Here is a 22,897-nt window from a genome sequence, read left to right on the forward strand (position 1 = left end):
ACTGCGAGTTAAATTTACTCCACCTCCGGAGCTGGAGTTAAATTCCCTGTGTTAAAAAATGTGCGTTGGATGCCCAGCCATTTGGTGTGCTTTGCTGAATCAGAGGGTAATAGTTAATGTCTTCATCTACATAGAATTTACATGTGTTGGGTGCTATTGGGTAACCGTGTGTTAGGACACGTGTTTTGGACGTGCTACTCTCCATACTGCATTGGACGCTATTCTTGTGTGCCCAATCATGAGTAAATCCATGTGCTAAGCTGGGAGCAGCTTATTGCATTGGGCCCTGTATGTTTGTGGTTTAACTATTTTGAATATTGTCGTGTCATCTGTAAATTTGACCACTTCACTTGTCGCTCCCTTTTCTAGATCATTAATGGTAAGTTAATATCAGTCCAAGGACAGATCCCTGGGGCACTTCACCATTCACTTTTCCTCATTGGGAAAATTGACCATATAGTCCTACTGTTTGCTTCACATCTTTTAACCAGTTACTAATCCTGACAAAGACAGCACCTCCTATCCCATGACCTTTAATTTTCTGAGGAAATCTCACCTGTTTTGGGGTGGGAGAAACCTCAGGATTCCCAAGTCTTTGGCTGATAGAATCTCTATTCCAATGAGATGATTCCAGGTCAGTTTTGATTTTGATTCTTTTTATTAAGTTGCATGCTGGAGTATAGGCAGAACTGTTTTTTTGTTGGTTTTTTTTGTTTGTTTCAGAGCTGCAAATCCAGAATTCACCATACTAAAGCTAAACTGTCAATGTAGCATATTAAACCATGCTGATTCATCTGATTCTTGATAACTTGAATCATATTGGTATCTTACTAGAATGGGATAATTATGATTTTAATTTGCCAACAGAATGCATTTATAGAGCAATGTAGCAAGTGCATCCAATTAAAAATGTATAAAGCAAAGCTGGTTATCAAACGTTTTTGTTTTTTTTTTTAAGAATACACTTTTTACAAATGTTCTACCTTCAGCACAACAATATTGAGACATGGAACTTACAAAGAACTTGGGACATGTTTTACTCCACTATTCCCTTCCATTAACATCCTTCTATGTGACCTCGATGGAAGGAGTCCAACACATGGTCAAGTTATGCTAAAAGGCAAAGCCGAATTAGGGATTCTGCTGCTGGAAGCTCATGTCTGGCTGAAGCCTGTAATACCCTTGTGTTACTAAACTCTCTTGTGACAATAGTGTAAATAGATCTTTAGAAACTATGTGACCCAAAAATGTCTGTTGAACCTGAGAATGCACAGTGGGTATAGAGCAGGGGTGCCCAAACTCACTCCTTGAGGGTTGCAATCTTGTCGGGTTTTCAGGATTTCCATAATAAATATGCATGAGATCTATTTGCATGCACTGCTTCTATTGTATGCAAATGGATCTCATGCATATTCATTGTGGAAATCCTGAAAATCAAAACTGGGTTGCCTTGAGGACCAAGTTTCGGCACCCCTGGTTTTGAACACGTGCCTCATCAAATATGTTATCCTAGCATGGGCAGTATTGATGGGACAGACGAGCCTAGAATAAATCTGTAGACCCTGCGCATTATAAAACACTTAACACGTGTGCCCAGAGCTCATGTCGCTCAGATTCCCCCCCTGCGGCTGTGGAGGTGTGGGGCTAGATGGCAACTGGACAGTTCTGATCTCCTTCCCCTCCTGCAGAAGAAACGAAGCAACAGGAGTGGAGACAGGCACAGGAGGTGCCCCGGCAATTAGGACAAACCCAGGCGGTGGGGCTTTGTGCCCTCCCACTGCCTCCTGGGAAGCAGAGCTTGGCGCCATCTTCAGGGCGCTGGCAAGGGAGGCAGTTCTGGAGGCATAGCTCAGTGCTAGCTGCTCCAGCCGTCGCTTCTTGAAATATGCCTGTGTGGTAGCGTGCAGCGGCTGGAGGAGCTTGGGAACTGGTCTGCCTGGGTGCAGGAAGAAATCAAAGTTCTCCTTGTCAGATGCATTGTAGAAGGATGTTCTGTCTGATTGTTCATCTTCTGGTGGCCAGGCGTATGGGAAAGGTAGAGTGAAGTCCTCTGTTAGCACGCGGATGGCGAAGTCAGCATCTTTTCCAAACTCCTTGTAGGCGCGTTGTATGGTGCGGAAGTGCTCCTCCCATTTCTTGATGTCCCCTTCGTAGATGTCTGGAAAGGAGGCAGAGCCGCCGAAGTTCTGGAAGAGCACGGGGGAGGGCGGCGGAGCCACGCCCTGCACGGAGGGCCCCTCCACTAAGCTGTAGATGTAAGCTGGGGTGCTTCCCACATTGGAGGGGGCTGGCTGGCTCTGCACGAGAGTGGGGAAGGATGTGGAGGGGAATGCGCGGTTTGCAGGCGGCTGCTGTGGTGGTGGGGGTGGCGTAGAAGCTGTGAGATGACCAGGGTGTAGGCTTCCTCCATCACCTGAGAGTCAAGAGTCAATAAAACAGCCCAGTAAGGAAAACCCAGCCATCAAAATCGTGCCCAAATCATAGATTTGGTCTTATTCCTTCCAAAGCTTGTCTTATCTCTGTTTTCTTACAATTGTATTTATTTTAGTTTAACAGTCTAATTAATTTCTGTCCAAAACTGTGTATAGCGGGCATGGCCAACTCCGGTCCTCAAGATCCACAAACAGGCCTGGTTCTCAGGATATCCAAATTGAATAAACATGAGATACATTTGCATACAATGGATTCAGTGCATATAAATCTATCTCATGCATATTTATTGTGGATATCCTGAAAACCAGGTCTGTTGATGTTTTTTGAGGACTAGAATTGGCCACCCCTGGTGTACAGAGACACAAGGTCAAGGTCACTCAGAGTTACTGGCAGGTCTGGGCATTAGAACTGCGGTACCGGTAGATAAAGGGGCCATTTTCACAAAGCCCACATAGGTCCACATCTTGCAGCTAATTCTCAAATGGAAGCCATATGGGTACTTTTTCTTTGAAAGTTGCTTCCAAATACAAAAACACCCACAGCTTCTTCTGTGGGCAAATCTTTGCTGGAAAACAATGTGTGTATGTTTGAAAAGCAGATCTGCACATATTGTTCCGCTGCCCCAGGGAACGCCTCTCTTCAGTCCAGTTTAAAGTACATAATAATATGCTGTGGAAGCCTGCATGTGCTTTTTTCTGAACTGAATAAAGCAATTTTCAGACAGGCCAATTTATCGAGGTAAATTGCTACAGACCCCGTGGCATATGGCTTTGAAACCTGTCTGTAACATGACTTGTCAAAGGTAATCTACAGGGTACGAATGCCAGAAAGCAGCCCTTAATATCAGACCTTCCTGTTATTTACCTGTTCTCCTTCACCATCAGGTCACGCCCCCTCTGTCCAAGGCTACACCTTTCCTCCCTTGCTACTTGTATCTTTACTATTATACATAAAAGTCCAGAGACCATTTTTATATCTCAGTTGAAATATCCTGATCTTGATGGACTTTTCTATTCCCTCACTCTACCACACAAGAATGAAAAAAAACCCTAGAAAATTTCATCTGGAAGCAAGTGGAACACAAGTGATGCCTAAGATTCCTTCATGCATTCGTGTCTCTGCAGATTTGATAAACCATTTAGATACTTTACACATTATCAGTTGGAATGGACATTGGTCACAATGTATATACCATACTCCTGGGGGAATTCTGCGCACAAAAACTTAAAATTCTGCAAAATTCTGCAAACTTTATATTGGTCAAAATAACACAACTTACAATACAGTCTTTAAGAAATGGGAAACCGTATAAGGTACACACATCGGGTGATATTTCACCACCCTCTCAACCATAGCGTAATCTACACACAAATGTAAGAGAGGTCACAAATTTTTATTAGCAAAAATTCTCACTGAATCACATTAAAAGTGTGTCAAAAACTAAACACTCACTCATTCACACATTAATACATTTAAAACTTAAACACAACAGTGATAGACAGGCTCAAAGGGGCGGATTTTAAGAGCCCTGCTCGCGTAAATCCGCCCGGATTTACGCGAGCAGGGCCCTGCGCGCCGGTAAGCCTATTTTACATAGGCCTACCGGCGCGCGCAGACCCCGGGACTCGCGTACGTCCCGGGGTTTTCGGAGGGGGGCGTGTCGGGGGGCGGGCCCGGTCGTCGCGGCGTTTCGGGGGCGTGTCGGGAGCGTTTTGGGGGCGGGCGCGGGGGGCGTGGCTACGGCCCGGGGCGGTCCGGGGGCGTGGCCGCGCCCTCCGTACCCGCCCCCAGGTCGCGGCCCGGCGCGCAGGAGGCCCGCTGGCGCGCGGGGATTTACGTCTCCCTCCGGGAGGCGTAAATCCCCCGACAAAGGTAAGGGGATGGTTTAGACAGGGCCGGGCGGGTGGGTTAGGTAGGGGAAGGGAGGGGAAGGTGAGGGGAGGGCAAAGGAAAGTTCCCTCCGAGGCCGCTCCGATTTCGGAGCGGCCTTGGAGGGAACGGGTTAGGCAGCGCGGCTCGGCGCGCGCCGGCTATACAAAATCAATAGCCTTGTGCGCGCCGATCCAGGGATTTTAGTGGATACGCGCGGCTCCGCGCGTATCTACTAAAATCCAGCGTACTTTTGCTTGAGTCTGATGCGCAAGCAAAAGTAGGCTGATCGCGCTTCTTTTAAAATCTACCCCAAAGTGAATTTTCATAACACTACAGAGCACGTGTTTATCATCCCTGTGGCTTATAATACCACTTACAACCCTAGAAATTCTATTTTCTAGCTCTCTATCTAACAGTATTTATCTTCTTTCACCATACTCTTTTATAACAACTTCAATATCAATATCAATTGGGCAATTTTAATTAATACATTTCCACCCAATAAAGATTTGGCAAAGATTTTTTTGGGCATCTATTTCTTTGGTGTTTCCTCACAGCTTTGTTAGATCGCCTGCCTTGCTGTCTTTTGTGGGAAGACCGGCCATGCAGTTCAAACCAGCCCTATCTGTCCGGGAAACACACAGATCTAGGATCCGCTGGAGGACTCTTCCTAGGTCTAACTGCTCCTTCTCCTCTACTGACTCTTCCTGTTTCCATCATCTCTGGGCCTCTCGAATTCGTCACTCAAGCCTTGGTCGACTCAGGTGCAGGTGGGAACTTTATTCTCAAAAGGTTAGTTGAACATCTACGACTTCCTACTGAGCGAGTACCCACACCGCTTCGCCTTTCGTCCATTCATGGTGAACCCTTGCCTGGAGAAGTTACGATCACCACACAGCCTATGTGCTTCCGCACGGGATCCTTGCATACAGAAACCATCACGTTCCTGGTTCTCGAAAAAGCCATCCACCCTGTGGTGCTTGGCATACCCTGGCTACAAGAGCACTCTCTTCTTGTAGCCAGGGCCCCATCTCAATGGGGCCCTGACTGCCATAACAGATGTCTAAAAAAAATAACTCCACTGCCATGTATGGCTACTACGTCCACTCCTCCTTGTTTACCACCACAGTACACTTCCTTTCAAGATATATTCTCAAAGCAAGCTGCAGATGTGCTTCCACCACACAGACCCTTTGACTGTGCAATCAATTTAAAGCCAAATTCCAAGCCACCTAGAGGAAGAGTGTATCCACTCTCCCTAGTTGAAACTGAGGCCATGTCAGTTTATATCCAAGAAAATCTGCAGAAAAGGTTTATTAGACCCTCCAAATCTCTGGCAGGAGATGATTCTTTTTTGTCAGCAAGAAGGATGGATCCCTTCGCCCTTGCACTGACTACAGAGATCTGAACAAGCTCACCATCAAAGACCGGTATCCCTTACTGTTAATTTCAGAATTATTTGATCAGCTCCAGGGGGCAAATATTTTCACAAAATTGGATCTAAAAGGCACCGACAATCTCATTCATAACCGCCATGGTGATGAGTGGAAAACGGCCTTTAATACTTACGATGGCCACTTTGAATATTTAGTAATGCCTTTTGGCCTCTGTAATATCCCGGCCATATTTCAAAATATGATGAACGACATTTTGCGTGATCTACTGAATCAATGTGTGGTCGTTTACCTAGATGACATCCTCATTTTTTCCTGTGATGTGCAAACCCACAAAGCGGATGTCATTACTGTTTTACAGCGGCTTCATGATAACCGCCTGTACGCCAAGCTCGAAAAGTGTGCCTTTCATCAATAGTCTGTTCCATTCCTTGGGTATATCGTGTCCAGTAAGGGATTTCAGATGGATCCCCAGAAGATGAGAAGCATACAAGACTGACCTCAACCTACCGGTATCAAGGCTCTATGCCGCTTTCTTGGCTTTACAAATTATCGCTCCTTTTTCATGGACTACTCTACCTTGACTGCTCCCCTCACCGCTATGACAAAAAAAGGAGCTAACCCTACTAACTGGTCTCCAGAGGCCATCTCCACATTCCAACTGCTCAAAAGGGCCTTTCTCCAGAAACCATGTTTACGCCACCCTGATTCTCACAAGCCATTCATTGTCAAGGTGGATGCCTCAGACATCGGCGTTGGGGCCGTACCTAGCCAGCACAGCGATACACTCGTTCTACATCCCTGCTCATTCTTCTCGAGACACACCAGCAGAGAGGAACTACGGCATCGGCGATAAGGAACTGCTTGCCATCAAGCTAGCATTTGAAGAGTGGCGTTCCTGGTTAGAAGGTGCCCAACATCAGATAACTGTGTTCACTGACCACAAGAACCTGGAATATCTTAGACATGCTCAGAGGCTCAATCATCGCCAAGCTAGATGGTCACTGTTTTTAACAGGTTCAACTTCCTGTTCAAATATCATCCTGCTGAGAAGAATGTTTGAGCAGGTGCTCTCTCCCAGTCCTTCACTCCTGATGATGCCCCAGACGAACCATGTCACATCATTGACCATGAGAAGTTAATGCTGGCCGCTACCCATTCAGTTCCTGCAAGTAAAACGGTGGTTCCCCTGTCTCTAATGAAGAAGCTGTTGAATTGGGCTCATGACTAAGTTAGCAGGCCACCCAGGATGTATCCTTGCTACCCTACAGTGATACTATTGGTGGCCGTCTATGAGAAAAGACGTACAAGTGTACGTACAATCCTGCACCTCCTGCACCAGGCAAAAGCCTCCTGCCGGTCACCCTTGGGGTCTGCTCCAACCTTTGCCCATTTCTGATGAGCCCTGGATGCATTTTGCAACCAACTTCGTGGTCAATCTGCCTCTTTCTAGTGGCAACAATACGATATGGGTTACCGTGAACCGGTTCTCGAAAATGATGCACTTTGTTGCTCTACCGGGACTGCCATCTGCTCCAGAGTTAGCCAAGTTCTTTGTGCAGCATAAGTTTTGCTTACATGGGATGCTGAAACATATTGTATCGGACAGAGGAGTCCAGTTCACTACCAAGTTCTGGAGGGCACTGTGTCGAAAGTTCAATATTTCTCTGGATTTGACATCTGCATACCACCCTCAATCCAATGGACAAACTGAGAGAATGAACAGGACTCTTAAGCAATTCAGCTGCGTCTATGTCAACTCTAGGCAAAATGATTGAGCAGAGTTACTACCCTGGGCTGAATTCGCCTTGAATTCGCACCCAGCATCCGCCACAGGATCCTCGCCATTTCAGATGATCTTAGCAACAGAGTATCTTTACTGAGTGGCTCATGTACTCCTCCACTAGGGTTGCTAACTTCCAACTGTGAAAATTCTGAATACTTGGATACACAGAGTAAAATTTTCATCTTTGTCCTTCTATACAACTATTTATTAAAAAAAAAAACCTGGTATTACTTGCCTTATTACTAGAAAATTGTGCACAAATAGGCCGATACAGTAAAAGTCGCGGGAGAGCAGGCGAGCGCACAGGACACTCTCCTGTGCGAGCGATTTAGTATTCAAATGAGGGCCCGCGGTAAAAAGAGGTGTTAGGGACACTAGCGCGTCCCCAGCACCTCTCTTTTGACAGGAGCGGCAGCTGTCAGTGGGTTTGACAGCCGACGCTCAATTTTGCTGGTGTCGGTTCTCAAACCTGCCGACAGCCACGGGTTCAGAAACCGGACGCCGGCAAAATTGAGCATCCGGTTTTCAACCCGCGAGGCGCAGGCTGATTTAAATTTTTTTTTTTAATTATTTTTTACTTATGGGATCTCTGACCCAACATTGACATGATATTAAGTCCTTGAATAGATCTCACAAGTGGTCTCACAAGGTCCATTCCCACCCTTTCAAAAGGTGTTTCGATTATGGGCATGGGGATGAGAGGTGCCGCCCATACACTGGCAGACTTTGTAAGTTGGCAGATAGGAAAAACTGGCAATTCAGTTGGACCTGTTTATGTAGGCCTGGCCAATAGAACTGTGCCAATAATTTCTCCTGGGTTTTTAACTCCCCAGGGTGACCTTCTAGAAGGTGGCTATGGGCTAGTTACATGACCTTCTGGTGATATGGTTTGGGAACTAGGAGTTGGTCTAATAATTCTCCTCTACACTTCCCTTTGTGACTCGGTAAAGTAGGTCCCCTTTTAACTCAAAATAAGGAGGAATAGGTTCTGTAAATGTTGGGATCCAGCCTGCTATGCAGCCTCCCTGCCACTAGAGGTCCCCATGGACAAAGGAACATCCAGCAAACCTCTCTGACTGGATAGGAAAGCACATGTAGGATTACATATTTTTAATAAAGCATTTGCCCAAGGAAAATAATTGTTTCAGCAAATGATGGATTATCAGAATAAGTTTGTACTGGTAACCTATGAAAGTCCATCAGAACCGGAGTAAAAAGCTCTCTAGTTGTCTTCCTGGCAATTAACCAGGCAGCTGAATTTCATACCAGTTGAATGGCCTTTAAAGAAGATGCAGAGAGGCCAACATAAATAGCATTATAGTAATCACTCAGCGGTGGGATCAGGGTTTGCAAAACCAGCTGAAAGTCGGCATGATCAAACAGATGACGCAGTCCATGAAGGATTCTATGCTTAAAAAATCTTGATTGTACCACTGATTTAATATGCAGAACTAATATCAAGTGTGAATCCAGCAAAATCCCTAAACTCTTAACACAGAAGAGAATTGGTAGTGTCACGTTATTAATGTTAATTGAAGATGGTAGAGGTTTAGCATAGGGATGCTGAATGATAACAATCTCTGATTTTATGATGCTGAGTGCAATTTTGTTGTGCAGGAATCATCTTTTAATGGTGGATAAACAAATGTCAAACAGTTTCACAGTGTCAGACCAATTAGGTTGAATAGACACAAAAACTATATGTCATAAGCATAGATCCTATATCCCTCACACCGCCCTGCAAACAGCTTGCAGACTGGTACTGGCAAGGCACAGCCTTGGAGGAAACTTGTTGACATAGATGACCATCATGAATATTTGTTGCCAAATCTCATAAGAACATGCCAACCTGGGTCAGACCAAGGGTCCATCAAGCCCAGCATCCTGTTTCCAACAGTGGCCAATCCAGGCCATAAGAACCTGGCAATTACCCAAACACTAAGTAGATCTCATCTGTTGCGAGTTTCTGAGAAATATGAATTAAATTAACTCAACATAACACCTAGATACCACATTCCTTTAGGTGATATAAAAAAATGTGGTGATCCAGAGTGTCGTTTGTAGATGATGCGTCAAGTAACATGAGAATAAAACTCTTACCGGTGTCCAAACCCTTTCAAAAGGTGTCAAGTAAAGAAACTGAGAATTTCTGTACTCAACAATTTTCGAAAACCAAATTGAAACGGGTCTAGGATCTGGTGCTCTAAAAAAAAAATAGTTTATTTTGATGAGCACCAGATCCTAGACCCTTTTCAATTTGGTTTTCAAAACATTTGTTCTACAGAAGCAAAACAAGAGAGAGCTACACTTTTTTTTTAAAGAAGAGGCCTGACTGAAGCTCTCTTTGTAACACGTACAGAGCTCATAGAGAGATGCAGGTGCTGCAGTCGCCCTGGAACTTGGCACATTTCCAAGCAGTAATTAAATCTGGTTATAATAAACCCCTCCTTGATCAGGATGACTTTAGAACTGTATTTTTACAAATATCGACCTCTGTAACTCCTGTTTTTAAGGATCCCAGCCAGTGCCTTAAGATCATTACAGATGCTACAGAGCTCGACAGGATGAGTATTAACTGGTCAGGAAAAATACCATCAATCTCATGACTCCAATCTTATCCTCATTATACTGGCTCCTAATCCAGTTTCAGATTCAATACAAAATATTAACCTTAAGTATCAAAATAATTACTAATCATGACACGGTCTGGCTAGGAGCAACATTTTTCGATGAATGTCCCTGAGATCAATAAGTAGGGTCTATTGGAAGCTCCTTCAGAGTCAGAGAGAGGGCAATTTGCAAAGCTGGCCCAAGACTATAGAGCGCGACCTAGACTGACACTAAAGCATTCAAAAAAGCCCTAAAAACCAGGCTTTTTAAGGCAGCTTTTGATAATACCTGAATGTGTGTTTGTTGTTTTTATTTGAGATGTAGGTTTTAATCTTTGGAGTGGTGGGTATAAAAATAATTGTATATAAATAAGTCTTCAGCAGTGCAATGTGGTAAACATTTAATGGGATAAAAAGACGAATTTTAAAAAAACAATAGCTTTAGACATCTCAAATGATGTAACAACCTTGAATGATGACCATCGTGGCTCACAAAGCTACAGAGAGTCAAGGCAGCAAGCAGGCACAGGTGCAAACAGCAAAAAAAAAAATCCCAAAAACTGGCACAGCTTGGGCCATGAGAAGTCTCAGCAAAGGTATCTGGAGCCGCAGTTAATCTTTTTACTGTGCTAAATAATTCCCCTGAGTTCCCAGCAACAGCATGAATTTGCTCTTAGCTTCATTAACTTTAGTCCTGAACTCAGCCATCAGCTGATAAACTTGCTGTATGTAGGCGGTGCCAGGCACATCCAACTCTTTCACAACAAAAATCAAAATTCACCCAGAGTCATCCAGCCCAGTCGCGTGTTAGCATGCTTACAAACAGGTCTAAGAGGTGCACATTCATCAACAATTTTGGGAAAAGTAGTATCCCACATTGTGCCTGCTGATAGAACACCATTAGGGGTGAATGACATTAAATCTGAATGTAAACATTCACTGGACTTACCACTGTCAGTATGGCCTTTCCTTAGGCCCATTTCAGGCGAAGAAATCGCCAGGTCACGATTCCTAACACACGGGTATGTGACAGAGAGCAAAAACCATGATCACACCATAGGATCACGAATGCTGCCACTTCTGTTTAATGCACCAAATCAATGGAGGAAGTAACAAACACTAAGTCAAGTGCATGCCCTGGTTTATAAAGTGGACTTCTGTAGAATCTGGGCCCATCCTAAGGACGCCATAGTGTCCAAAAATAAACTGCATGGGGCCGACAGGGGGTAGGGGACATTATGGAGATCAAATCCCCAAGAATTAGTGTGTTGTTTAAATTTGCCTTTGAAGAAATCAGTTTGATGACAACATAAAAGGGGGATCTGATTTCAGAATAAAGCATTAACATCTCACATGGGGAATCACCCCTGAGATTGTCAACATTCATCCTCCAGTGATTTTTAAACATCAGTGGGAGACCAGCCCCTCCCTCATCCTTTCCTGTAAGTGTGAGAAACTACTGTGTAGTCAGGAGGGCAAAGCTGATTCAGCAGGACCTGATCTGAGCTCAATACCAACTTTCAGTTAGACAGATAAAATCCAGTTGTTCCTTAATAATTAAATCTGACAAAACAGGAACTTTCTGCTTCATGGCCTGTGCATTGATAATTAAAAAAGAAACACCAGACATAACATCATGTGACGCAGACTGAATACAGGAGGTCCTTGATTTTAGACTCCTTCGGTGCATATGAAATAACTCCCATAATCACTAAAATCGATGCAGGTCTTTGAGTCTCAGCCAGAAGGGGATCCAAGCTGAAGACGTGGGCCTTGTTGGCCCTCGTCGCACATAAGGGAGCGCACAAAGAAGCTCCTTTGTTACGCCCCATCATGTATATGACAGAATGTGTGCCCCTCTGGCACGCAGCACCTCCGGTGGCACCGGTGACAGAGGTGGGTGCGGGGGCCAAGCCAGCAGGATTAGACAGGCAGGCAAAGCCAGAGCTGATCCTCGCTCACTGGGGGCGAGAGTGGAAGAGAGCCCCGCTGACCGAGGGAGCGGAGGCAAACAGGGGAACTGAGGTTCCAGAGCAGTGTCCTCCGCTGGCTCCTGACCCTCCACACTGGTGATCTCAGTGCAGGTTAAGCCAAGCCCAGGAGCTGACGGGGAGCCAGCAGGAATTCCACCTCTCCAGAAGTCTTCAGACTTTTATGTTAAGGGTTGATGGGTTTATGAATGTACTTTTTCACTTGTGTTCCACTTGCTTTCATATGACATTTTTAAGGGGTGTAGTAGAGTGAGGAATAGAAAAGTCCATCTAGATTAGAATATTTCAGCTGAGACAGAAAAATGATCTCTGGACCTTTTTTTTTATAGTAATCATTCTTTATGTCCATTGATTTTTTAAATAGTTACTGTTTGCCTTTTCTTGATATAATACAGTACATCTTTTATCTTAAAAAAAAGCAGTGCCTTCTACTCACTGCAAAACTGAAATTTACAGTGAGGAGGAGGGTGAGAGCAGTATGGGGGAGAAAAATGAAAGGAATCTAGCAATGCTTACCCCAAAATTTATTTTGAAAAAAGTTTACCCACCAATTAATGCTGTACACAGATTAAGTAATTTGGCTGAACGCATCCTGGTATTTATCTCTAGTATTGCTGCTTGGAACAATAAACTAATATGGCAGCCAAACTATTTGAAACAGAATAAAATACTTGTTTTTATATGAAAAATAGCAAGTTCTGTTATTTTTACTTTTAAAATCATAAGACATTTTGCACTATATTACCAGACTCCTCAGTTCTGTACCTTGATTGTGCTCCAGAGTTGTAAAACATGGTGGATTCTGATCCCGAGAAATCGAGGACATGTTTTTCTTGGCGTGATCAAACTTCTTGGTTTGTGAGCTTTCGTAGCAGATTCTGAATACTTCCGTTACCTGGGCTATAGAAGGCTTCTATGACATTATCACTTCAGGATTCTTTGAAGTTGACATCACAAAAGAATCTTTAACTCAAGTCTGGTAAGAATCATTCAGTCATAAAACCATTCAAACTTGGAAGTGTTTAGAGCTGGGTGTTTTGTTGAAAAATAATTGTGCTTTTTTTTCCCTTTGAATTATGATTCTATTCCAACTTGTTATAAAGCTATAACCACCAAACTGATGCAACAAGTCATGTAGGGCTCAATATTTAAAGATATATGGTTATCAAAATTATCCGGATATCACTTAACTGGCTAAGGGCCTTATTTTCCAATATCGCATTGGTAACGCATTAGGGGGCGTTACCAATGCAAATGAGGCTTCTTTCGTGCAGTGGGGAAACATCGTGTGCGGCGATGTTTTCGCCATTCGCGAAAACATTAGCGCCGCACGCGATGTTTTCCCACTGCACAATGATTCTTTCAGTCTTTTATCGCGGTGCACGATAATTGCCGGTTTCTCTTATCGCGGTGCACGATATTTCGATAGTCCCAGACAGCCTGTTTCAGGCTCCTGGGGGGGGGGGGGGGGGGAGAAAGAGAGAGAGAGAGAGAGGCCTATGCCCTACATAGGTATTTTAACCCCTATAGGAGGGCCACCTACTAACTCGGGGTGGGGATTAGGTATGAGCGTCGGGGGTTGGGGGCCACTTTCGCATTCCACATGAGACCTACGGACAGAACAGTGGTCTCTAGTGCAGATTTGCTGGCTGTCGGAGTGAGGACGCTCACTCCAAGAAGTGGTTTGGGCAACGTTCTCTCTACCTAGCTTGATGGACACTCTACCTGGGCAACAACATGCTAGGTGGAGAGAATGTTGGCCAAATCTCCGCTTGGAGTGAGCGTCCTCACTCCGACGGCCAGCAAATCTGCACTAGAGACCACTGTTCTGTCCGTAGGTCTCATGTGGAATGCGAAAGTGGCCCCCAACCCCCGACGCTCATACCTAATCCCCACCCCGAGTTAGTAGGTGGCCCTCCCATAGGGGTTAAAATACCTATGTAGGGCATAGGCACTATAGTAAGTCTCTCTCTCTCTCTCTCTCTCTCCCTCCCTCCCTCTCTCTCCCCCCCCCCAACAGGCTGTCTGGGACTATTGTGGATGGCGGTAATCCTTTTCAGGCCCGTAACGCAGTCCATAACGCGAGGTTGGAGTTGTAGTTATTAGCCGCGATAGCAGCCCCGCTAACACTGCGGCTGTTTCGCCGCACACGATACACAGGTTCCCACTTTACATATGCTCCGCCCCCTGACTACCAAATGACTAATTTGCATTCGCAAATCGCGTTAACAGCTGTTAACGCGATTTGCGAATTTATCGCACGCGGTAAAGTGCTTGGAAAATGAGGCCCTAACTTAGAAGGGATATTCAGCAACACGGTAATGCCACTGAATATCTGTGCTAATACTAAAAAAAAAAAGTGGCTCTATTTATTGAAAAGTGGGTGGTAGTCACTCAGAAATCCACAAAAATAAATAACTATCACACTTCAATTATATCTTTTATTCAGAGATTTTAAATGACCATCATACTGGGCATCATCGTTAGTTTTTTGTTTGTATTTTCATTCTGGGCATGCCGTAGCTGTCAGAAAATGTTTCAGTCTACCAAGAATGCTTGAACTATAACACTCCTAAGCCAGGATGGTGGAAATGTTCTTGTATCCCTAGCTTACTACTCCCAGACAAAGCTTGCCCCCCCTGCACAGCTACCAGACCAGCTGAACACAAGAAACATCAGCCTGTTTAATTAGCCTGTGTTCTGCTCCTAGCCAGGCAAACTATGTAGTTACAACCGGCACTACATTGATAGAAAATCTCAGCACACCTTCTCATTGCACCTTGGAGAAAAGCTCTCAGAAAAAATTAAAATCTCTACCAGAAAGGCCTGACACTCATCTGGTCAGTAATGTTCTATGCAAGACAACTTTGTCACTGTTTTTTATGGTTGCAATGTAAACCGGAGTGATAATTAACTCTGTTATTTGAACTTTGGTATAGAAAAGTTATAAATAAATAAATAAAATAAATAATGTTCCTGTGACTTCCATGCTCTGTCCTCAGAAACACGATTCTCTAAAGCACAGAACACTAATTAAGCCAAGCAGAGCTCTGCCTCCCACAGCTGCAGGTCAGTCACGGCTGACGAGCTGCTTCCCGAAACGTTCAAGAACTGCCTGTGCTTTTACTAATCTGCAACCCCACACATCAGAACCAGGGACCAGTGATCAGAGGACTGGCAGCCTGTCTCTATCCATCAAGTGCTCTGTAGCCAGGTCTATACACTCTTCTCAGTCTAACATGGACAGTTCAGTCATGGAAAATCCTGCACCTTGCGGCCAGTTAGCAGCAGGCTCCTACATCCAGCCAGTTGAGCTTGCACGAGATGCCTGCAAACCAGCACCACGACCAGCAGGAGGCACCTGCATTCAGCAAATTCTTCCAGCAGACAGCATTCACTGCCAGCCAGTCCAGCCTACAGGGTGTATTTATTCGCAGCCAGCCAGTCCTGAAAGGGACATCTGCTCCAGTTGTGCCTCACCTCCCCAGGAGGGGTCTGAGCCTGCTGCACCACCCCAGCAGGGGTTTGAATTTGCCTCACTACCCCAGGAGGGATCTGAGCTTGCCCTGCTGCACCACCCCAGGAGGGGGTCTGACTTTGCATTGCTGCATTACCTCAGGAGCGGTTTGAGCTTGCAGTGTTACCCCAAGAGGGGTCTGACTTTGCATTGCCACCCCAGGAGGGGTCTGAACTGGTATTGCCTCCCCAGGAGGGGTCTGAATTTTCCGCACCACCCCAAGAATGGTCTGAGCTTGCATGGCCACCGCAGGAGGGGTCTGAGCTTGGTGCACCTTCCCAGGACAGGTCTGGGCTGGCCTCTCAGCGGCTCCAGCAGTTCCAGCATGGGCTTAAACCAGTCGCACCATCCCAGAGCAAGTCTAGACAACTTTACCCTGCAAGAGGCACCCGTTTCCAACAAGTCTATTTAATGAAAGAAATCCCTCCATGCCAGCCCATAGCATCCTCCTTCAGTCAGTACCCCCTGCGGAGATGGGATCCAAGGGGGGGGGGGGGGTACTGATACAACTGGTTGCTGTGCAGCCTCCTCACCACCAGAGGCCCCCCATGAGCACGCTCCCTTGGCTGGCCCGGCCGTCCTTCCCTACCCGCCCCATATCCAGGACTCTCTAACCTCGCCTGTGCTTTGGCATCGAGTTCCTTTGGGCTCCCTGATCCTTGCTTTGCTCACCTTCGGGCTTCCCGCTTTGCTCTGTGGGCATTCTAGCCTTGCCTGCCTTCTTGTCCCCTCTGTCCCTGAATCCCTTTCTTTTTTTTTTTTTTAAATTCTTTCTTTATGAATTTTTAATTACAATCAAATTCTTAATTACATTATCCAATTTCCATTGAATATTTTTAAAGGAAACAGGTTTTATAACAGAACCTAACACAATAGTTAACTAAAACAATTAGTTAAAATTAACATTAATAATTCACCTGATTTCCAGTTACCAAACTAAAGTGGGAGCTCACTTAAGCAAGTTATTATAAGAAATAAAAAATAGAAAACATATACTACAGAAATGCAGATATTATTTAATTCCAATTATATACATGGATTAGGTAGCACTCACTTCCCTTTGGTTCCTCCGCTCTTCCAAGAATTTTTCTAAGTGATCTGGATCATAGTACACATACCTCGCTCCTTCAATTCGCATTACACATTTACAAGGGAATCTGATCAATATTTGAATTCCAAATGTTCTTGCCAATTTAGCTAAAGCTATAAATCTTTTCCTTCTTTCTTGTGTTTCTTTAGACACATCTGGATAAATCCAAATTTGTTGTCCCAGGTAGAGGAAGGTCCGTTTAAACATAAATGCTTTTAAAACTTTATCTCTGTCAAAAGGCAGAGCAAATTTGACCATAAGGGTACCTCTCTTCTCTACCTGGGAACTAAAAGAAGATTCAATTAACTCAGTAACATTTAATGATGTCTGTTCTTTCACTTTGTTTTCTTTCATTTATGAAATACGCATTTACAATCACTGGAAAATTATAGTAATATTTCAAGGAAATAATTTTTTAGTTGTTCCTTGGGAGAAACCATCTAGCACTTCGGAAAGTTAACAATTCTTAAATTTGTATACCTAACAGTATTTTCCAAAGTCTCAACCTTTTTAGAGAGAGATAACTCTCCCTGTATTATTGAGGCTTGAACATTTTTAATAGAACTTATATCATCTTGTACTTTTGTCAATACTGTACCACAATTAGTTACCATCGGATTCAAATTCAGTAACACATTTTCATTTCTTTTATATTGACATTCAGTTTCACTATATTATTTTGTAACATAATTAAAGCTTGCCATAACATTTCCATTGTTACATTACTTGGATTTCCTAATAAAACTTCAGGCATTGAAGGAAGAGGTTCAAATTTTATTTGTTCTTGTATAGCATTGAATCCTATTGAAGGAGTTAGTACCGTTCCTGATGGTAAAATCGATCTTCCATCGGCTGAACTCATACCTTCGCCGACCAAGGGCACCATCTGAGGGGGGTAACTCCTGATCCCTTTCCCCTTTATGCAGCACTCTTACATCTCAGTCCTCCTCGCTCGGACTTGAATGTGATAATGGAGACCGTCTCACATTAGAGTCAGGAACAGTTATGAATGTGTTGCTCTTAGGTGGAGCAGGTATAGTTGGACTCTTAGGTGGTGCAGGTATAGTTGGACTTAGACTAACTTCTCCCAACAGTGATGAAGCTTGCTCCCCTTCAACCAGAGTAATGGGACTCTCCGGGGTTGAACAATCTGCTGGTGGGTCTGACAGGGGTCGAGGCTTCCTGTTGCACCTTGCCCTTCTGCTTGGTGTGCGTCACTTAGAAAATATAATAAGAAATTGACTAATCAATAAACAAGTTGTAACCTTTACTCACAGTTCTGTAGAAATTTCGTAATTATAGTGAGGAGAGAGATCCAGTTGGTGGACCAGTTCCACAACCAAGAGGAGGGTTGGCCTTTTCGGCCTTTGCCGGCCTAAGCTGGGCCAAGCCATGCACCCCATATGGAGTACGCGGCTTAGGCAGCACGCCGACGGCGGCGGTGCGCCCTCTGCCCTTCAATTTTATGGGCAGAAGCTCTCCTCTGACGTCATCCAGTCCTCCTTCTCACACTCCCAAAATGGTCAGTCCACGCCTCCAAGATGTTACTCGGGCGTCTAAGTTGTTCTGGGGGGATTCTTTTCCAAATGCAGGTAGGAGCTTGGTGCCCCACGCTCTCCTCCTCTCCCGGGCTCCCAAGAAATATCGTCTGCCCTTCGATTTATGGGCAGACGCTCTCCTCTGACGTCATCTGGCCCTCCTTCTCACACTCCCAAATGGTCAGTCCACGCCTCCAAGATGTTACTCGGGCGTCTAAGTTGTTCCGGGGGGATTCTTTTCCGAATGCAGGTAGGAGCTTGGTGCCCCACGCTCTCCTTCTCTCCTGGGCTCCCCCCTGAATCCCTTTCTGTTTCTGCCCTATTACTCTCCTGCTCCCTTGGACTTCCTTGCCTTGCTGCTTTCGGGCATTTTGTGGTTTCATGATCAGTGTAGTCCTTGTCCTGGTTAAGAACATAAGAAAATGCCATACTGGGTCAGACCAAGGGTCCATCAAGCCCAGCATCCTGTTTCCAACAGTGGCCAATCCAGGCCATAAGAACCTGGCAAGTACCCAAAAACTAAGTCTATTCCATGTAACCATTGCTAATGGCAGTGGCTATTCTCTAAGTGAACTTAATAGCAGGTAATGGACTTCTCCTCCAAGAACTTATCCAATCCTTTTTTAAACACAGCTATACTAACTGCACGAACCACATTCTCTGGCAACAAATTCCAGAGTTTAATTGTGCGTTGAGTAAAAAAGAACTTTCTCCGATTAGTTTTAAATGTGCCCCATGCTAACTTCATGGAGTGCCCCCTAGTCTTTCTACTATCCGAAAGAGTAAATAACCGATTCACATCTACCCGTTCTAGACCTCTCATGATTTTAAACACCTCTATCATATCCCCCCTCAGTCGTCTCTTCTCCAAGCTGAAAAGTCCGAACCTCTTTAGTCTTTCCTCATAGGGGAGTTGTTCCATTCCCTTTATCATTTTGGTAGCCCTTCTCTGTACCTTCTCCATCGCAATTATATCTTTTTTGAGATGCGGCGACCAGAATTGTACACAGTATTCAAGGTGCGGTCTCACCATGGAGCGATACAGAGGCATTATGACATTTTCCGTTTTATTCACCATTCCTTTTCTAATAATTCCCAACATTCTGTTTGCTTTTTTGACTGCCGCAGCACACTGCACCGACGATTTCAATGTGTTATCCACTATGACACCTAGATTTCTTTCTTGGGTTGTAGCACCTAATATGGAACCCAACATTGTATAATTATAGCATGGGTTATTTTTCCCTATATGCATCACCTTGCACTTATCCACATTAAATTTCATCTGCCATTTGGATGCCCAATTTTCCAGTCTCACAAGGTCTTCCTGCAATTTATCACAATCTGCTTGTGATTTAACTACTCTGAACAATTTTGTGTCATCTGCAAATTTGATTATCTCACTCGTCGTATTTCTTTCCAGATCATTTATAAATATATTGAACAGTAAGGGTCCCAATACAGATCCCTGAGGCACTCCACTGTCCACTCCCTTCCACTGAGAAAATTGCCCATTTAATCCTACTCTCTGTTTCCTGTCTTTTAGCCAGTTTGCAATCCAAGAAAGGACATCGCCACCTATCCCATGACTTTTTACTTTTCCTAGAAGCCTCTCATGAGGAACTTTGTCAAACGCCTTCTGAAAATCCAAGTATACTATATCTACCGGTTCACCTTTATCCACATGTTTATTAACTCCTTCAAAAAAGTGAAGCAGATTTGTGAGGCAAGACTTGCCCTGGGTAAAGCCATGCTGACTTTGTTCCATTAAACCATGTCTTTCTATATGTTCTGTGATTTTGATGTTTAGAACACTTTCCACTATTTTTCCTGGCACTGAAGTCAGGCTAACCGGTCTGTAGTTTCCCGGATCGCCCCTGGAGCCCTTTTTAAATATTGGGGTTACATTTGCTATCCTCCAGTCTTCAGGTACAATGGATGATTTCAATGATAAGTTACAAATTTTTACTAATAGGTCTGAAATTTCATTTTTTAGTTCCTTCAGAACTCTGGGGTGTATACCATCCGGTCCAGGTGATTTACTACTCTTCAGTTTGTCAATCAGGCCTACCACATCTTCTAGGTTCACCGTGATTTGATTCAGTCCATCTGAATCATTACCCATGAAAACCTTCTCCATTACGGGTACCTCCCCAACATCCTCTTCAGTAAACACCGAAGGTTTGTCTAGTCTAACTTGCCCTGCTTACCTGCCTGCAGTCTCATGCTTACCTGTATGCTATTCTGATTTCACCCATACCTGCACTCAGTTCCAGTGTAACAGTTCACGCTTACCTGCATTCACACGTTCCTACATGCTGTTCCAGTGTTTCCTGAAGTTCACCCTTACCACCATGCTCTTAGCTCCAGAGACTCTTCTCGGCCAGCATCCAGTTCCAGAGGGCCTTCTCAGCTGAGACCCAGCTCCAGGAATCCTTATTATGCTGCACCCAGCTCCGGAGAGTCTACCCAGCCTCACCAGATCACCTGCTATTCCTCCCATCCTCCTGTCCTGTGTCACTCCTGCAGGTGGTGTTCACCTCACCAGGCTACAGCCCAAAACCGTAACAGTGTGTGAGAATGGGAGGCTGCCTGGAATGAGTGGGTGAGTGTATGGGAGGCTACCTGGGATGGATGGGCGTGTGTGGGTGTGCATGTATGGGAGGCTACCTGGGATGGATGGGTGTGTGTGCGTGTGCATGTATGGGAGGCGGCCTGGGATGGGGGGGGGAGGAGCTGCCTGGGATGTGTGTGTGTGTGTGTGTACATTCATGCATGGGAGTCTTCCCAGGATAAGCAGGGTGTATGTGAGAATGGGAGCCTGCCTGGGATTTGGGTGGATGTGAATGGGAGTTTGTCTGGTGTGTGTGTGTGAGAGAGAGACAGAGAAAATGGGGGCTGCAGGTGGATTCCAATCTGTCAGCAGCTGAAATGAAGATGGCCTGGGGATGCTGGAAGATCCCAACCAAAGAAGAGCTGTAGATACATACAGGTTTGTCTGAGAGGGAATGTATGTGTGTATAAGTTTGTGTGTGTGTGTATATGTGAATATATATATATGTGTGTATGTATATATATATATATATATATATATATATATATGTGTGTATGTATATATATATATATATATATATATGTGTGTATGTATATATATATATATATATATATAAAAGAAAGAGAGGAGAAAGTTTGTGCATCCCACTCCCACTACTCCACAATAATCCCAGGGTGACTGGAAATCAAAAGTTCCCAGCATGAATTTTTAAAATCCTTTTTAGTTTTATTTTTCAGGTATTATTTGCTGTGTCTACTATTTTGAAATATTTTATTGGTGTTTGGAACATTTAAAAAAAAAAACTTGTATGTGTTTTTAATTATTTGATCTTTTATTCATCAGCTTTTTAAAAAAATATTATTAGTATGTTTTTAGTATTATGATTATATATTTTATTTCTTGATTTATTTTTTTGTTGCTGTTTGAGAAATGATGATGGTTCTGTTTTTTCATTGTTGCACTGCATAAAGTGTCTGGCTTCGTGCGGTTTCTAGTTCAGTTTTTATCTGCATGTTTTATTTCTACTTTATGGTTGCTCTATTCTGTATTTGATGAGGGTCTGTTTTATGTTCTGCATGTGTGACTGAGGTGAGGCATTCTCCTAACAGGAAGTACATTCTCCTAGTAATACTCATAAGCTCTCGAATAATCAAGGAATTTACATTTTGCACTTTTTATATTAGACTGTAATGCTTCCATAGTGATGGAATGTTCAACCAAAATTTTCTGATGATCTCTAGCAACTAAATCTATTTTGGATGATAAACCCTCTAACTAATTATTTCATTATTGATGTTTAAATATATTAGACTAAGGAATTTTACTTCCTGCTCATTCTGTTTCATTGTAAACCGGTTTGATATGCATTTTATGCAGGAAAATCGGTATAAAAAAACTTAAAATAAATAAATAAATAAATAAACTGCTGAGATTGCTCCTTGAAAAGCTTCATTAGCCCAGCAGACATTTCCCAGAGAGAGTCTAACGTCACTGTAGCTGGTCTTTCCAATATCTGAGGAGAAGGTAAATAGACTGCAGATTCAGGGAAGACCCTTCCCATGTGATGAACTACTTCTTCTCTAGGTGTGACTGATGGATGTATATTTTCTGCAGCATCAGTCTCATCCTCCTGGATTATCTCTCCACCTCCTTCCACTGGGGGGGGGGGGGGGGGGGGGGGGGTTAGCAGAATTGATTGCTCCCTCGAGGCAGTTGAGTCAATACTAGGGGATGTTAGCATCAGTGTCTTAGGATCTGGCGGTGTAAGTGATATATCTCCTGGTGAAAAAGATACTCCTCCTTCACTTTTATCACCAATGAGGCTTACCCGCAATGGATCGGGAGTAGAAACGGCAAATTCCATGATGACTCTTTGGTCTGGCGACGGGGGGGGGGGGGGGGGGGGTTCCCAAAGGAAAAACCCTCATCCTGCCCTTCCTTTTATGAGACATTTATTTATTATACAATTTAATTAAGCAGTACAGTCTCGGAGGTAGACCAATGGAGTTGTCGTTTATATAACCAATATAATTCTTATCCCTTGTTGAGCACCAAGGCTGATGGAGGTAGGAGAAACTGTTATTATTTGTAAGGGTTTTGGGTGGATCTCTGG

The 22,897-nt window shown here is 44.1% G+C and overlaps 1 protein-coding gene across 1 annotated transcript; it reads right to left on the reverse strand.

Moving 5' to 3' along the window:
- Positions 1-814: 814 nt before the first annotated feature.
- On the reverse strand, positions 815-12,941 carry LOC115076017. The gene is made up of 2 exons (XM_029577063.1): positions 12,851-12,941; positions 815-2,413 (listed from the first exon to the last, which is right to left on the reverse strand). The coding sequence occupies exons 1-2, from the start codon at positions 12,909-12,911 to the stop codon at positions 1,581-1,583; spliced, it is 894 nt and encodes a 297-aa protein (XP_029432923.1). The 5' UTR covers positions 12,912-12,941; the 3' UTR covers positions 815-1,580.
- Positions 12,942-22,897: the final 9,956 nt, after the last annotated feature.

Source organism: Rhinatrema bivittatum, chromosome 14 (genome assembly GCF_901001135.1).
Source record: "Rhinatrema bivittatum chromosome 14, aRhiBiv1.1, whole genome shotgun sequence".
NCBI lineage: Eukaryota > Metazoa > Chordata > Amphibia > Gymnophiona > Rhinatrematidae > Rhinatrema > Rhinatrema bivittatum.

What these genes read in the sequence shown, in the direction of transcription:
- LOC115076017 (XM_029577063.1), bottom strand. Translation starts at nt 12,911, where the DNA reads ATGTCCTCGATTTCTCGGGATCAGAATCCACCATGTTTTACAACTCTG. An exon ending in AACTCTGGAGCACAATCAAG is followed by an intron (nt 2,414 to 12,850) that starts GTACAGAACTGA and finishes CTTGACTCTCAG; the next exon opens with GTGATGGAGGAAGCCTACAC.